Source organism: Heteronotia binoei, chromosome 16 (genome assembly GCF_032191835.1).
Source record: "Heteronotia binoei isolate CCM8104 ecotype False Entrance Well chromosome 16, APGP_CSIRO_Hbin_v1, whole genome shotgun sequence".
Taxonomy (NCBI): Eukaryota; Metazoa; Chordata; class Lepidosauria; order Squamata; family Gekkonidae; genus Heteronotia; species Heteronotia binoei.
The window spans coordinates 49265307-49281681 of record NC_083238.1 but is presented as its reverse complement, the minus strand read 5'-3'; the positions used below and the strand labels follow the sequence as shown (position 1 = coordinate 49281681).

General features: G+C 41.4%; 1 protein-coding gene across 4 annotated transcripts; it reads right to left on the bottom strand.

The window, feature by feature from the left end:
- On the bottom strand, positions 1-13992 carry CLK1 (CDC like kinase 1). Of its 4 annotated transcripts, none has more exons than XM_060257099.1 (13): positions 13797-13992; positions 8273-8430; positions 7884-8118; positions 6510-6600; positions 6084-6150; positions 5132-5248; positions 4818-4984; positions 4516-4610; positions 4296-4425; positions 3917-3999; positions 2888-2967; positions 380-470; positions 1-286 (listed from the first exon to the last, which is right to left on the bottom strand). In XM_060257099.1, the coding sequence occupies exons 1-13, from the start codon at positions 13947-13949 to the stop codon at positions 125-127; spliced, it is 1629 nt and encodes a 542-aa protein (XP_060113082.1). In that variant the 5' UTR covers positions 13950-13992; the 3' UTR covers positions 1-124. The 4 variants fall into 4 exon arrangements, with proteins under 4 accessions (XP_060113082.1, XP_060113083.1, XP_060113084.1 ...); XM_060257100.1 differs by having other exon boundaries at positions 13744-13930; XM_060257101.1 differs by lacking the exon at positions 13797-13992 and adding an exon at positions 13430-13507.
- Positions 13993-16375: the final 2383 nt, after the last annotated feature.

Below are 16375 nucleotides of genomic sequence, written 5' to 3'. Positions count from 1 at the left end.
TGTGTTAAAACTTTTTTTTATTTCAATACCTCAGTTCAACAATACAATACAAAACAGATTTACAGCTCTAATATACAAAATATTTAAATCAAATTTGCTTTGACTGACGCAGTCTTTTAACAACTTATACAGAACTATCGCTGCGTTGAATCTCCTTTAACAAGGAAAAGAAAGGATGCTTCAAGGCTTCCGGAAGGGTAATTCGTTCAGCTGGATCATACTTCAACATTCTTTGTATCAGATCAAATAGGTTTTCATGGTCAGAATCGTGGCAGTGCATGAATTCCTAAAACGAGAAAAACAAACATCCTCATTAGCTGTTGGACAAGCAAGGTGGGAGGACACTCGAAAACTACCACATGAGCATTAACTGTCTTACCTTCAGTGGTTTACAGCGCCTTGAAACGTATCTTCCAGCAGAACTGTGCTCATCCCAGTCCAACTTGTCATGATGGAAGTACTTGCGTTTCCTGGTGGTGGGCAAAATTAGAACTCAGTATGAAGCCGCTCATATTGTATGCTTCTAAGCAGTGCGCTGGACAGTGTCCAGCTACTCACATATTTTAAAAGTGTACCTGCAAGAGCTTTGCTACATACACAATGTACAAATTATGCTGTAACCACTGCATTCCCATCCTGAAATACTAATCCAGCTTGCACGCTGCCTTACACCATCAGCACAAGGGAAAAGTACAGCCATATATGCATTATCCACAAGCTCCAACCTGTCCCTCACAGGTAATAAGTAGAAACAATGGCGACACAATATCCGTGAGATATCCAAAAACAACTGTGCAAAAAATACCAAACACTTAATACAAAATGCAAAAATTGTATCTATTATGAAAGTGCATAAGCATCCAAAGCATACATGAGTATTAAAAATATATTAGTCCAATAAGCAAAGTCCCATGCAGAAACATTCCATTTCATAGGGTGACTCCAAAGCAAAGAGTAAAATACTTCAAAGTAATCCAGAAGCGCAGAGTCCTCCCACTGGTGTCGGCTTCCAAAGGGAAATTCATCTTCATGTTCACTGGCTTGCTACACATTCTGCTGCGCTGCAGCTTCTTCATAAGCCAACTCATAAAGTCATCCTGACAAGTTGTCCTACACGCCCATTTTCAGTATTCGCTTCTGGATTACTTTAAAGTATTTTACTCTAAGAAGATTGATGAATTGCTTTGGAGTCACCCTATGAAATGTTTCCGCACAGGACTTTGCTTATTGGACTAATACTCATGTATGTTTTGGATGCTTATGCACTCATAATAGATACAATTTTTGCACTTTATATTAAGTGTTTGGTGTTTTTGGATCTCTCTGTCCCTCACATGCAGCAGAGCAAGGGCAGGGAACAGAACCAGTCACCACAGTGACTATTTTGCAGAATCCAACAACGCATGGACATTTATGAATCGCGTAACTGCAGCCAGAGGTTGTCATACAAGCACATTTTCCAGCAACCTGCTAAGCCGAAGAGTGGAATTTACTTTGCCTCTGGCTAAGCAGGAAACAGTACAATCAAGATGCCCTGATCAGTCCCATATTCTCCTGAACACAATTAAAGGAAGTCCCGCACAACAATGGACAAAAAGGGCATATCTTTCAACTTCATCACAGAGAAACATTTAAGAGCTTGCTAAACAATAGTCTCAGACCAATTTCACACTAGACCTTTAATCCTGGTTTATCTGTCCCCAAGATGACATTCTACACTAAAATCATAGAGTTGGTTTATCTGGTTCTATGATTCTAGTGCAGAATGCCAATTTGGGGACAGGGCTAAAGCAGGATTAAAGGTCTAGTGCGAAATTGCTCTCATATTCCAATTAGATGATTAAAAATCATTTTAAAAATTAAGAGGAATGACAAGGAATCAGGGTGCCCAGAAACAGAATTTATTCCTAAGAAATCATTCTTCCCCCATGCCCTATGTTCTTGCTGACACTGGGATCTGAAGAGACATGCTTCATCATGTCATATGCATGCCCTGTTGTAGCTTAAATGGTGTGGGGGAAAGGGAACTCCAACTAGAGTTTGAACCAAGGCATGTGGCATGTACCCTGCTAAGATTCACCATGGGTGCGCACACCTGTGTCTCACAAGTGTGCAACCTGTAATTTTTGCCTTGAGAGTGAATCATTTTCTCTGCCACAGTAATTAGAATGGTGCCAGTCAGTTTACTAGAATACAAAAAAACTTGTTTCAGTTAACTGGCACAGCCCATGTGATGTCTACTCTAGTCTATCAACCCATTAAGATTATCAAACCTCTGAAAAACAACCAAAGTCTGCTTCCACTAGAAGCCACCATCAGAACTATTAGGGAGCAATAAGGAGGTGTGCGTGTGTTTTTGCTCTGGTGGCAGGCAGTCACTGAGCATACAGAATGTGGGGAGAGACAGTGGCTCAGTGGTAGAGCATCTGCTTGGGAAGCAGAAGGTCCCAGGTTCAATCCCCGGCATCTCCAAAAAAGGGTCCAGGCAAATAGGTGTGAAAAACCTCAGCTTGAGACCCTGGAGAGCCGCTGCCAGTCTGAGAAGACAATACTGACTTTGATGGACCAAAGGTCTGATTCAGTATAAGGCAGCTTCATATGTACACACTGAGGGTAGAGTACATGCGGACACTTGAAATGCACAACTGCTCCCACCAATCAGAATCAGCTACTGGATTGCTGGCTCCACCTAAAGTTCTTAGGTGAAATTATCAGACCAGCATTTCTACAATGAAGATACTTATAGTGAAGAGGCAGCAGCCTTAAGCAATTGTAATCGAGAAGGGCCAGCATAAAGCAATCGTCCTAAGAATCGAATACAGAGGATATTCATTGCTGAGGTGCTGTTGGGGGGTGGGGATGAGACCCCAAAAGCATTTGTGTTTACCTTGTTTTCTGAATCATGTGAACTGGTAGTGGCCCCAGGATCTTCTGCATCATTGCCAGATGCTCTTTACTGTCATGTGTCTGGAAAACAAAACAAGGCACAAATTCTTTAGATACAGTAAGCTTCTCCCTCTAACGCAGCCTCTCTTTTTGGGGCCTCAGCTTTAAATACAACATGAGCAGAGAGGAGGTCAAGAGCCTCATGCGGCAGTGCAGCTGAGTGCCTTACATATACGTAACGAAGGGTGGAATGAATTTCTTGATCAAGTAACCTTAACTTGAAGCAACATCTAGCTGGATTTTTTCCCCATTACAATTCCAATGGAAAGCAAATAATGCAACATCATATAAAACAGATCACATCAATTATGAATCGCGAAGGGGGGGAAGAGTAAGGCATGAAATCATGCTAACGAGAAACCAAATTTTTTTATTCAAGATCACTTAATACAGTTAAGTTTCTAGAAGTAACAACAGCAAATTGTTACTTCTAGAAACTTCACTGTACTAAGAGCACTGAGATCTAGCTCCCAAAATCTCTCCCAGAGAGCACCGAGATCTAGCTCCCAAAATCTTCTAAAAATCCCTGGACCAAGGGAGGCCAAACTGACAGCAACACGAGAGCAGGCCTTCTCAATAATGGCTCCCCATTGGTGGAATCAACTACCAGCAGAGGTTCGAGCCCTGCGGGACTATAATTGGTTCCGCAGGGCCTGTAAAACTGTCCTTTTTCAAATGGCCTACAAGATGGAATCCTGAAGTGACACCTAGCCATCTGATATATACTGTGTCGTACTATAGCACCTTTAACTGTTGTGGTTTTAATTAATTTATTTGAATGTATTTTATTGTATAATATATTTATCATAATCATGGCACATGCCATGTCTGTGAGCCGCCAAGCCTGCCTCGGCGGGGAGGGCAGGATATAAATAAATAAAAGTTATTAAGTCATCAAAAGTCCCAATCACACCTTCCTCAAAGAGAAGTCATCATCTTTTCTATAATCAATGTTTTTACAGTTACATACCGGAAATATCGTGAACCCAAGGTAATATTCAATGAGAATGCAACCAATACTCCATACGTCACAGGGCTGGGACCATCCCAAAGCTATGGGAGAAAGAATTTAATATTACTTTTTTAAGAAATAGAATTTTATATCTCAAGCTAAGGCACTACCATTTGAACTAGAACTGTTTCCTATTACCATGTGTTTGACAACTGAATACCTCATCACAAAATTAGCCATCAACGCAACTTCTAACATGCATGCACAGAACATGTGAACTCCAATGATGTTTCAATATGCGAAGCTTAACACAGGCAGTTAGAAGCTTTCTTTAAAAAGGACACACTGTACCAAATACAACCACTTGCTTGACAAAGGGGAAGGCTTTACAACTCACCCAAAATTACTTCAGGAGCTCTGTAATGCCTTGTAGACACAAGAGTGCTATGATGTTCATCATCGTAAGTTGCGCTTCCAAAATCCACAACTTTGATGTCTGGATTTTTCAGCATGCGTTCATCCCGTTTCTGAAACAAACAACACATTCCTAAGTACCTGAGCTATAACGAACAAAATTGACACAGAAAGCTACTGTAAATATAAGAGCCTAGACTTACCAGTTTATGATTATAGTGCTCTGTATAGTCTGACTTCACAAACAGTATGTTTTCAGGTTTCAAATCCGTATGAGTTAGTTTATTGGAATGCAAAACTGCAAAGAAAAGTCAACAAGTTGTTTTAAACCAATTATCAACTAGAGGTCCAAAGTAAAAGCCTAAGTAACTGCTGGAAGCCCAACATTTGCTTATGGAAGCTTTTTATATCAGAACATGCAAATGTAATGGGGGGAGATACACACATTTCTACTGGTTATCCTCTTTTTAAAATAAAAACTGCCTAGGAAAGCAGAGAAACTTACAGTTTACAGATCTGCAAATCTGGTACGCCATCCGTCTAATGTGGTCCATACTGAAGGGCAGAAAGCTGTTCTCTTTAATGAAGTCGTAAGTGCTGAGGCCCAGCAATTCAAAAACAATGCAGACATGGCCATGATGTTCAAACCATTCCAACATCTGGACACAACGGCTGTAATTTAAGACCATTCAAAAGATGTTACAAAAAACAGGTCTCTGGATGTAAACAGCAAGCACAAGATCCTGTACTTAATGCTTCCTATTAAAGGTTGCCACATTACAAACAAGACCATTTTAACTTTCATTATGGCATACTTACTATTTACTGTAAGGATCTGATGCTTTCAAATGCTCCAACACTTGAATTTCTGATCGAGCGGCTTCAGAATATCTATCAACATTTTTTACTATTTTAACTGCTACATGTCTATTTCCCCTAAAAAAGAGAGAAAGACAACACCTCATTAAGATGCTAACTTCTTTTTACTCTTATTGGAACAAAATGGCAGCTTATTTTTTGTTGGACTTAAATTGAGTCACCAATCTTAAACACACACACAAAGACTCAATTTTAAAACTTGGAAGCAAGCTGGGGGGGGGGTTTACTTTATTTATTTATTTTTATTTATTTGTAATTTATATCCCGCCCTTCCCACCAGGTGGCTCAGGGCGGCTTACAACATATAAAAACTAACATTTAAAAAAAAAAAGCTCTCATGCTGAAAGTACATTTGCTTTTGAATACATCTCCTTCAAAATAATCTGCCCAGAACCCCTGGTCTAGGGTTTAAATCTAAGTAAATGACTGCTTCAACACAGCTCTCTTGGAAGGGGAAAAGAAACTCGTAGTGTATGTATTCTACTACAACACACACACACACACATATATATACTTTATAAAAGGGCCGCTCTTTTCTGTCATATATTATCTAAATTTTGACACAAGGGGAGCATCAGGAGGAGGAAATGGAAGGAGGAAGCAAAGCACAGGCCATTCATCTGGGTAAATGTGCACATGTAAGCCAAGGCTTGTTTCAAGTTGGGTATAAGCCAGGGAATGTCAGAAAGTTCACGAAGGAGGTGTTGGTGGCATCAGGGAAGGCTGGTTAGGATGGCATGAGAGACATGATATCCCACACGAATCAGAGGAAGAGTTTTAATCATAATAGTTTAAAAGCAGAAACAAAGCATAAATAATTCAAAATGCACAGACCACTGCAAGTATTTATAAAAATTAACATTTTTTATTTAACAATTATTTTTTAACTTACATTTTATGATCTATGCACTCCACAACTTTTCCAAAAGCACCTTCACCCAGAGTTGTGATAATTTCATCTAAAAGCAGGGAGGGGAAATTAGTTACAAAGGAAATGATGTAATTTCATTACTCAATACACCATATTATGTTCTAGGCTGTGCCGCCATGTAAAAACTAGGTTATCTTTAAAACATTTAATTGGACAACGCTTCAAGACAAGTTATGGCTATCTCAGTCTAGACTAGCTTTGTTTACTGTGTAGGAATTTGATTTTAAAAATTTAATCTAGTATTAAAACAATGTCCCCCCCAGGAAAAAAAACCAAACAACATAACAAACACCAAAAGAAAGAAAAGGACTTCCAAAGTGTCCCAAAGTTAACTAAAAGTAATTATTCTATCTGCAAAGTGAATAAGTTTTGAAAAATATTCTATACATCTTGCACTTAGTACGTCTCCACTCTGACAGATCAGGTGACCCTCCTCATCATCCTCTACACTCCTCGATCTTTTCCTTCGATGACTCCTCTGGTAACGGCAAGTGCGCGGCACCAAGATCATCCAGCCAATCAATAAACCCGAGTGAATTCAGGGCAGAATACGAAATTCATTCAGCAGGGAGATATTCAGGCATTCAGATACGCGCCAGGCCACAAACGGTTGGCAGGAACAATTTCAAATTCCCCAGAATTTCACAGGGCACATAGTTTAGGTTACGGGAAAAAAACATGGCAAGGAACAGATTTTCAGATAATGTTCTTCAACTGGCAAGGTTACAACACACAACACAAATGCTTTTTTTTTTTTTTAAATTATGGTTTGCTATAAAAGAATTATTTAAAATTTGTATATAAGATCTTTTATCAGGCTAAGGCTGTTACATTACAAACAATAAAATTTACTAACCTATTACATAACCTTAATGGTAAGTGGGGGAAATGCCATCTTCAACCATACATGTAATTAAATACTAAGTCCTATGTGAGTCATGAAAGCTCCCTCCTTTATTGCATACAACCATCAGTTGAAGATATGCCTTGCATTACATTACATCACCCAAATGCAAGAACACTGCAGACATTTACTTTTGGAGAGCCTTTTCCCCTACTCCAAAGATAATCAGCACTATCAGTTCTGCCCATGGCAATTGCCAGCTAGACTGTAGGAAGTTGTGAATGGACTAGAGTTTTTGTAACTATTCTCCTCCCCTCCTGTTTTGTCTAAGCAGTGATCCAATAGTGCTGACAACATTGAGCATGCAATCCCCACCCCCAGAAAATCAACCCAACTGCAGGATTGGGAAGATCTCTGCACAGAATCCAGCTTTCATGCATGATCACCCTTTGCTGGACTGCTATAACTGTCTTTTTAGGTCAACAGGGATACTTGTCTAGTGAACAGAATACAACATCCGATTCTTGGGAGTATTTGTTTAAGAGACACTTATTCCACTATAGCTTTACATGGTTCAAAAAGACTCAATTTTTTTTAAAAAATGTAATTTGTAGTCCTCAATTTCACAGAATTTGACTAACAGGAAGTTATTCTTAATGTGAGATCTGATATACACTTCCAAATGTGCAATTTGTTTAAAAAGACCAGCAGAATACTGTCTCAAAAACAAGCAGCACTAATGATGCTAGAAAATATTTGTCTAAACAATGTCCTCATTGCAAAAAAACAAAACAAGATTTAACAGGAAGAGTTGGCCAATTCATAGCTGCAACACATCCCCAACTCCCTTCACCTTTGGGTAGTTGTTGAGATGAGGTTAATATAATAACATTCAATGAACTGTGATTCTTTCATACCGTGTGTGACTGTTGTTCGGATTTGTCATGTTGAGTTCTGTGTTTTCTTTTGTGACTGCTTTGGACGCTATGGCCAGATGACTTGCTACTGTGGTTGTGATAGCCATTCTCCTGGTCTCTGCACTGATGTCTTGTTTCAGACAGCTGGCTGTAGCTGTTCTTGTATTCTTCTACATAGCGCCGCTCGTGATGACGTCTTTCATTTTCTTGGAAGGCATAGGCATCGGAATAGAGACTGGAGGGGGAGGAGAGGAGCACAACTGTTGATACTAACTGCTGAATTAGAAATTCATCCATCAAAGTTATATTTCCCCCCCCCAAGATAAAGAAACAGAGACTGATTGTATGTAGTACACAGCCATTCTTAACCAAGGAAAAGGGTTACTCACCTGTCATAAGTTTCATCGTGATTATATTTGCAGCGCTTGCTCTCATGTGCGCTGCTGTTCGATGATCTTTTCTTGTGATGGTGCTTGCTGACTTTTTTGTGATCCCAACACTCCTTGTCATCCCAGTCAGGATAGTTAGTCTGTTTGGAATACCGCATCTGAAAGAAATGGGTTCCAATTACTCAGGTACCTTAAAAGGCCAGCAGCAGCTGTTACAGCATAGATCAGTTGTGTTATTGAAGAACTATTAGGAACTCCCAGTATATGTGAAATTATACCCCCCAAAATTGTAAAAGAGCCAAATTTGCTGAAAATAACAGTACATACTTTTTTTTTTTAAACTAGGAACAGTTCAGTCACAATGCAATGTACAAATCTGAATTGCAAACTGAAATCTTCAATAGCCTGCATCATCTTTGTGGACAAATGGAGGAACTGCTTTACTGCCAGTGATTTTAGTGCTAACAAAACTATCAGCTTTCACTGCAATGTTCATATTGCCCATCTTTTCTTAAAACTCAAGATGTGAAAGGCTGGATTAGACAACCCATGCAAAATTTAAGAAGTAGGATTATTCCCCCACCCCATGTTTTCCCTTAAGAAATCTATTGTTCCAATGGAAAACACCCTTGTATGGTGTTTTCTCTACCAAAATAATTAACAAATTTTAAAATGTTCTGCCTCCCTTTACAATGCTTTTTAAGTCCCATATAAGACAATAGCAGCAACCCTCAATAAGGTGCCATGGCACCCACTGGCTTTCAACACCAAATACAGTCCTTGTATTTCATATGTTTATACATATGTATGAACAGAGCCCCGTGGAGCAGTGTTAAAGCTGCAGCACTGCAGTCCTAAACTCTTCAAGACCTGAGTTCGATCCCCGGTGGAAGCTGGGTTTTCAGGTAGCCAGCTCAAGGTTGACTCAGCCTTCCATTCTTCCAAAGTCGGTAAAATGAGTACCCAGCTTGCTGGGGAAGGCAATGGCAAACCAGCAAAAAAGTCTGCTGTGAAAGTAACGTCACCCCAGTCGAAAACAACTGGTGCTTGCACAGGGGACCTTTCCTTATCCCTTTTCAAGCCACTCCCCCTCTTTTGCCACATCTCTTATCTACTTGTCACTCTATATTTCTTCATTACTTTCCAGCCAGCTCTAAGGGATGGTAAAGGTAACAGGGGCAGGTGAACCCAAGTCACCTTCCATGAAGTTGGTCCACTGCCATAGCTTAGAATATACTCTTCTCCCCGAGTACCAGTTAGAAACATTCAACTCAATCTCCTAGCCCTTACAACACCTAAAATTTCTTCATAATCATAATATACTAATAAAAATGCATCATACGCAAGCACAGTGCTTGCAACCTAATGGCAGAGACATACCAAGGGGAGACCAATCGCACATAAAAACCGGAATTTTCTGGACTTCTACGGCAGCCCCATAAGAGCCTGAGGGAGCCCCAGACTACTGTGGCACAGCAGCACGTTAATACTTCCCCTCCACACTCATGTCTACCAAGCAGTGGTTGACGCTCAGGGCTGACTGCAGGTCTCCCAGCACAACAGGAGCCCCGGTAGTCGTAGGCTGCATAGTACTGACTTTATCGGGTTCCTGTATCAAAGACATACAGCTGGCAACTAGGGCTACCCACCACAATTAATTTTAGCTGAGCAGTAATTAATCTTTATGCAATATTAACTAAGGACCACCTCAACAACTGTTAAGAGAAAATGGTGGAAATGGCTGCAGATGATAGGTACAGCTCCCAAGCATCACAATTTTTCTTTAAAAAGCCCTACATTTTAATAGTATGAATTATGCTGGTTTAATACTGTACTTTTCAAATATACTGTAATCTAGGATGGGGGGGGGTTGCACTGTCTTTAGTCTGTATAATACTGTTTTTATTGCGTTGTCTTCTCATGTTGTAATTTACCTTTTAGTTCAATGAGGCAGACAATAACTAAATCAAATTAGGATGTGGAACCTCTAAACACCTTCATGGCAGCCATTTTGCAACTGACCCCACCCCATGGCAGCCATTTTGTGATGGCACCATCGGCTACAAAATTTCTAAACTATCTACACCTAACACAATGATGGGAATCTCTGACCCGCAGGACTATTATATTTTAAGGATATGCTGGTGGCTACCAACTAATGTAACAATGTGCTACCATCAGAAGTTCCCAAGACAAAGCTTTCAAAAATGTACAGAGCGGCTAACTGTATCAGGTCACACAAGGAGAAAAGTCACATGCTCTAAAAGAACTTGTATCATCAACCTCCTCCACCAAAATCAGATTTGCATGTATTTAAAATGCATTTTTGCTTTGCCTTCCTACAAGATAAGATGACCACAGATTTATACCCCACCCTTCTCTCTGAATCAGAATCCCAGAGCATCTTACAATCTCCTTTATCTTCTTCCCTCACAACAAAACACCTTGAGAGGTAGGTGGGGCTGAGAGAGCTCTCACAGAAGCTGCCCTTTCAAGGACTGCTATGGCTGACCCAAGGCTATTCCAGCAGCTGTAAGTGGAGGAGTGGAGAATCAAACCGGTTCTCCCAGGTAAAAGTATACACACTTAACCACTACACCAAACTGGCCAAGGTCACCTTTGCCTTTACATGACAAACAGGAATATTTCTCATCTAACAGTTTTAACTACAATGGATGCTCAGACTACTCTCTCTGGAGCCTAAATAGAGAAATGCTGGTAAATACCTATGCCGCACAATAAGTTACCAACGGAAACAAAATGAATCACAGGAAACAAAATGAATCAGCCCCTATGAGTGTGTTCAAGTTCCAGAGCCTGTTTATGCAATTTCTCACGTGTCTTTCAGAGGTTAAAACACATTAGAAAACAAAGGCACTGTATTTACACAAAGATCAGATCCACCCCCCCTCCCACGGCATGCAATCAGGAAAAATGTGAGGGATCATCTTACATTTCCATGTAAGTAAATATGGTAAAAAATAATTTTATTTATATAGCTCTTGTTAAGAGGATCACCTTCAAATTCCAGATTCATCCTTGGGAAAAGGTTACTGCCTACTAGTTGTATGTAAGTCCAGCAATTTTACCAACAGCTGCCCCTTTACCTCACGCTGCCTACATTCTCCTGTATTTATTTTCATGTTGCCAGCCTGTTCTATGCCCCTTCTGCTTTACTGTCACCTTCTCTAAACATCTCCTGTAGGCTTTTTAGCACTTCCCATCCCTTTCCACTATCCTTACAGATTTCATTACCATCCGCCAACCCAAATGCTTTTAACAGGAATAAAAATATTGTACAATGGCACCGCCTTCGATTCTTTCCTTTTTTTAAAGCAATTGAATAGAATAAAAATATCGTAAAATGGCGCTGCCTTCTGTAGGCATCTGGGTAGAATGAGAGTGTTATAAAATGGCGCTGTTATTTGACCCTTTTCCTTTTTTAATGCATCTCTCTTTTTTCTCCACTGCTTTTTTTTAAACCAATCGTTGCCTAGGAAGAGCACTTTCTTTGGTTCTCCCTACCTGCCCACGCATTTCCAAAGCCTACCCCCACCTCAAAATGTTAGGTTGGCATTTAACGACTAACACGGAGGCAACCACTATTCCACCATCCCACAGCATTGGTAGCTGTACCCCATCCCAATATAAATGTAGAGCGCTAAACAACAGCCCAGCAACACCATCCTATGTAGCGCTCAATAAGAACTAAGAATCTCGGATTCTAGGGAACAAAAATGAAATTGAGTAGCATGCTTTTAAATTGCATGTTTAAATGATTTTCATTGCGATTTTCTTTTTTACCACTTATGTTGCTTTAACTGTTATCAGCCTCCTTGAGCCCATCCTACGGAGTGCTCAACCAAGCCATCTGGGATTCTAGGGGATGAAACTGAATGGAACATTTCTAAATTTGATGAAAACGTTTTTAAAGGATTTTCGTTGCCATTTTTTTTTACCACTTATGTTGTTTTAACTGTTGTCAGCCGCCCTGAGTCCATTGGGGAGGGCGAGATACAAATGCAGTAAAAACAAAAACATATAAATGATTACGGAAAGGAGCCAAGGCACTACTGTAATGATATTAATCTTACATAACTCGATGTTAATCTACTTGGTATGTTTCCCGTCTTTCATTTTTTTATACATAATGCGGCTGTTATGTTCTTGTCCAATACTGTCTGCAGCTTGTTTATACATAGTTCGCTATTAAGAGCCAAGTAGTCAGCCATGTTGGTCTGAAGCAGCAGAACAAAATAGGAGTCAAGTTTTGTAACAAAATAGGAGTCAAGTTTCACCTTTAAGACCAACTTAGTTTTATTCAGAACGTAAGCTTTCATGTGCTCTCTAAGCACACAAAAGCTTACGTTCTGAATAAAACTAAGTTGGTCTTAAAGGTGAAACTTGACTCCTATTTTGTTCTAATACTTCGCTATTGCCAATATTATTTACTGCACTGCAGTGTTATTTACCACGTTATTTACATCCTTGTTCCTTTGCAATCTTGTTTTTTTGTATTGGAAAACGCCAATAAAATGTTAATTACCAAAAAAAGTTTAACCCTTCCTCCCTCCCCACCCCCAGAAGGACGGAGAAGCAGGGATATTCAAAGTAGGGATCCAAAGTCTCGCTTTCTCCCCCCCACAAAAAAAACACGGGGGGGGGGATGGAATGCGAGAGGGAGAAAATGGTGGACAGCCCCCCCTCCCCAGTCCCAACGGCTCCCCCCTCCGTCTGATACCACCCAAGCATTCCCCCTCAGCGAGCCAGCCGCTGGGCACGGAGGTTCTCATTTATATATTTGACTGAATTTTGAAAATATACAAGTTAATATCAATACTCATATACAATTAATCTTATTAAACCAGGTTATAAACAAGCATAAATACATACATACAACAAAACATCTAGTAAGAATTTTAAGTTACACAGATGCGTCTAGATATGTAGACCATTTTCTAACCAAGGAGAGAGATCAAGATGAAAGCAAGACTAAAGTTAAGGCAATAATCCCTGCATCAAAATACGATCAATCTAGTTGAACCCATATTGTCATTGAACGATTAAGTAAGACATTGCTAAGGATTCTTAACTGCCTAAATAATTTGTATGCAACCCCATTACAGAGTATTCCAAAAATTACTATCGAGTAATTACTATCAGGCGTGATCCACGGCTAGCCCAGTAGAAGAAAAGAGGCTGCGAAGAAGAGCCGCAGGAGGGGGGGGCAGGCTCCGCCCCCGCGGCGGCCATTTTAGCGCCTTCTAGAAACAGCGAGAAGATGGCGGACGGGGGGGGCAGGGAAGAAGGAGGGGAACCTTCTCAACTGTTTTTAAAATCTTCTCCCCTTCCTCCAAAGCAAGCACGAATAAATTGCGTATCCTAATAAACTATAAATCCTGAGGGGGAGGTCGCCTCCCCTCAGCTTTTCGCCCAGCCTGAGCGAGGCGCGCTCCCGGCTCTGTCCCTACCGAGGTCGCCATCAATGCAGCCCTTTTCTCTTCCTCTCGGCCCCGGGACTTACGGCTCGAATGGAATCCCGCTTCACGGGACGGCTCTCCTCCCTGCGACCCGGTCTTTGCGGACGAACCGACGAGAGGCGAACCTGCGCTGCCGCAAAATGGCGCCTGTACACAACCGTCTGGAAAAGTACCACGGCGTCACAAAGGAGGCGCATGCGCGAGAGCACGAGAGGCGGGGGAGGGGAGGCGGCCAATCGGGAAGCCGGAGAGGGAGGTCTAGGCTGGCTGCTAAAGGCGCATGCGCTTAGCTGTTAAACCTAGCGTAAGAGCGTAAGCCGCCTTTTGGGAATGTTGCTGGAAAAGGCGTATTTCTGTGTCGTGTCATCTAATTGTACGTGGCTGCTACTGTTTCTTAAATATATGTACACGCATGCAGGTGGGCAGTGCAGCCATGTTGGGCTGAAGCAACGGAACACACTTTGTGCACAGTAGCAACTTGAAAACCCAAGTTTCATCCAAGGTGGACGCTTTCTTGTGTCTGAGGAAGCCTGACTACATGCGGAAGCTCACACCTTGAATAAAACATTGCTGTTAAATAAAATGTTATTGCTCTGGACCCGGGGTGGCCAAATTGTGGCTCTTTCACACATATTGTGTGGCTCTTGAAGGCTCCCACCAGTTGGCCGGCTTGGAGATGGCATTTAAAGTTGCTTTCTTTCTACCTCTCTCTCCCCATCTAATTTCCTTCCTGGTCTTTGCTCTCAAACATCTGATGTTCATGTCTTGTCGCTCTCAAAACGTCTGACATTTATTCTATGTGGCTCTTAATTTGAGCAAGTTTGGCCACCCCTGCTCTGGACACTTGCTCTCTAGTCAAATTCCTGGTGGTATCCTTGAAAAAAGGTTACCACCTACTAGTTGCATAACTCCAAAAAAAATTCATCCATCTATCCCAGGGGTTGCCCACTTGGGAGCTACATGTGGCTCTTTCACTCATATTGTGTGGCTCCCCCCACCTGCTGCCTTGGAGAAAACATTAGTCTCTTTAAATTACTTTGCCAAGCTAAGCCAGCCAGCAGCTTGGAGAATGCACTTAAAGTTGCTTTCTTTCCACCTCCTTCCTCCACTTATTGCCCTCCCTTCCTTCCTCTTACAGCTCTCAAACCTGATATTCATGTCTTGCGGCTCTCAAACATCTGATGTTCATGTCTTGCGGCTCTCAGACATCTGATGTTTATTCTAAGTGGCTCTTATGTTAAGCAAGTTAGGCCATTCCTGCTAGAGGTAGCTGAGAAGCAAAAGGTGACAGAAATAGAATCCAATCTAAATGCAGTGTTCCAGTGACTCACACACGCTAGGAAAACTTGAAGGCAACAAGAAAAGAGGAAGGCAACAATAAAGGGAGGCCAGACTCCAGATGGGACCAGGGGATCCTCTGGAATGACAGCTCATCTCCAACTAAAGAGATCAGTTCCAGTGGAGAAAATGGAAGCTTTGGAGGGGGGACTCTATGGCATTGTTCCTCACTGAGGTCCATCCTCAAATCTCCAGGTGTTTCCCAACCTGAATCCTCCTGTCAAGGGGAACCAGGCAATCCTAACCCAATACAAGAATGTAGTTCATCAGATGCACCAAAAGGTACATCCCTTACTTTATTTTTATTTTTTAAATCTTCACAACAGAAAGGTGTGTGGGGAGGTTGCACAGGTTGGAATCCATATGCAATTAAAAGGATAATCAGAGTCAATTGTGGCCATTCCTGTTAGACAGGCAAAAAGATTAACACAGATGCTACAAGATAAACTGATACAATAGGGAGCTAGACAGGAATCTCTGCAGGGGGTAACTGTGTGTTTATTTGATTCAGGAGGGTAGCTGTGTTAGACTGAAGCAGCAGAACAATGCTTGAGTCCAGTGGAACCTTGAAGACCAATAAAGTTTTATTCAAGGTCTGAGCTTTCACATGCATGCACAGTTCCTCAGATCTGAAGAAGGGTGCCTGCACACAAAAGCTTATACCTTGAATAAAACGTTGTTGGTCTTAATGGTCCCACTAGACTCAAACGTTGTTCCGTGTGTTAAGTTTGTTTCAGCAAAAATAAATGGTAGTACCACCTCAGATTTGCAAAATCCTGTTCCCGCATAAATTTTCATAGACTTGAGCCACATTTTTCATTTCAAGCCATGTGGCAGCCTCTCTGGGGCCTGGCTGACCAGCGAGGATTGTGGGGCCCAGCTGCACTGTTCAGCAGCCTCCCCAGAGCCAGGCAGGGATCACACGGCCCAGATGTACTGTGCCGCAGTCTTCCTGGGGCCTGGCTGGCCAACCAGAATTGCTGCAGGGCCTGGAAAAGTTACTGTTATGGTTCAGTTTGCACTTGATTATCCCAAATGGTGTGGCCTAATATGCTAATGAGTGTGTGACCTAATATGCTAATATTAGGGGATATGGACTAATATGCTACTGAGTCGCTGCTGGGCTTTTTCTACAAAAAAACCCTGGACCCAGGCATTTGCCTAGGGTGGCGGGCCGGGGGTGTATGTGTGCCAGAATATTATTATTATTATCATTATTTGTTCATTTATATTCCGCCCATTCCCCCATTGGGGGCTCAGAGCGGAGTACATCAAATAGAAATAA

Excerpts from the sequence above, each read along its gene's own strand:
- CLK1 (XM_060257099.1), bottom strand. The coding sequence starts at position 13,949 with ATGCGCCTCCTTTGTGACGCCGTGGTACTTTTCCAGACGGTTGTGTAC. Across the intron at positions 6,601-7,883 it reads CCGAACAACAGTCACACACG|AGGAGTCATCGAAGGAAAAG; the intron begins GTATGAAAGAAT and ends TGCCGTTACCAG. Across the intron at positions 287-379 it reads GGCGCTGTAAACCACTGAAG|GAATTCATGCACTGCCACGA; the intron begins GTAAGACAGTTA and ends TTCTCGTTTTAG.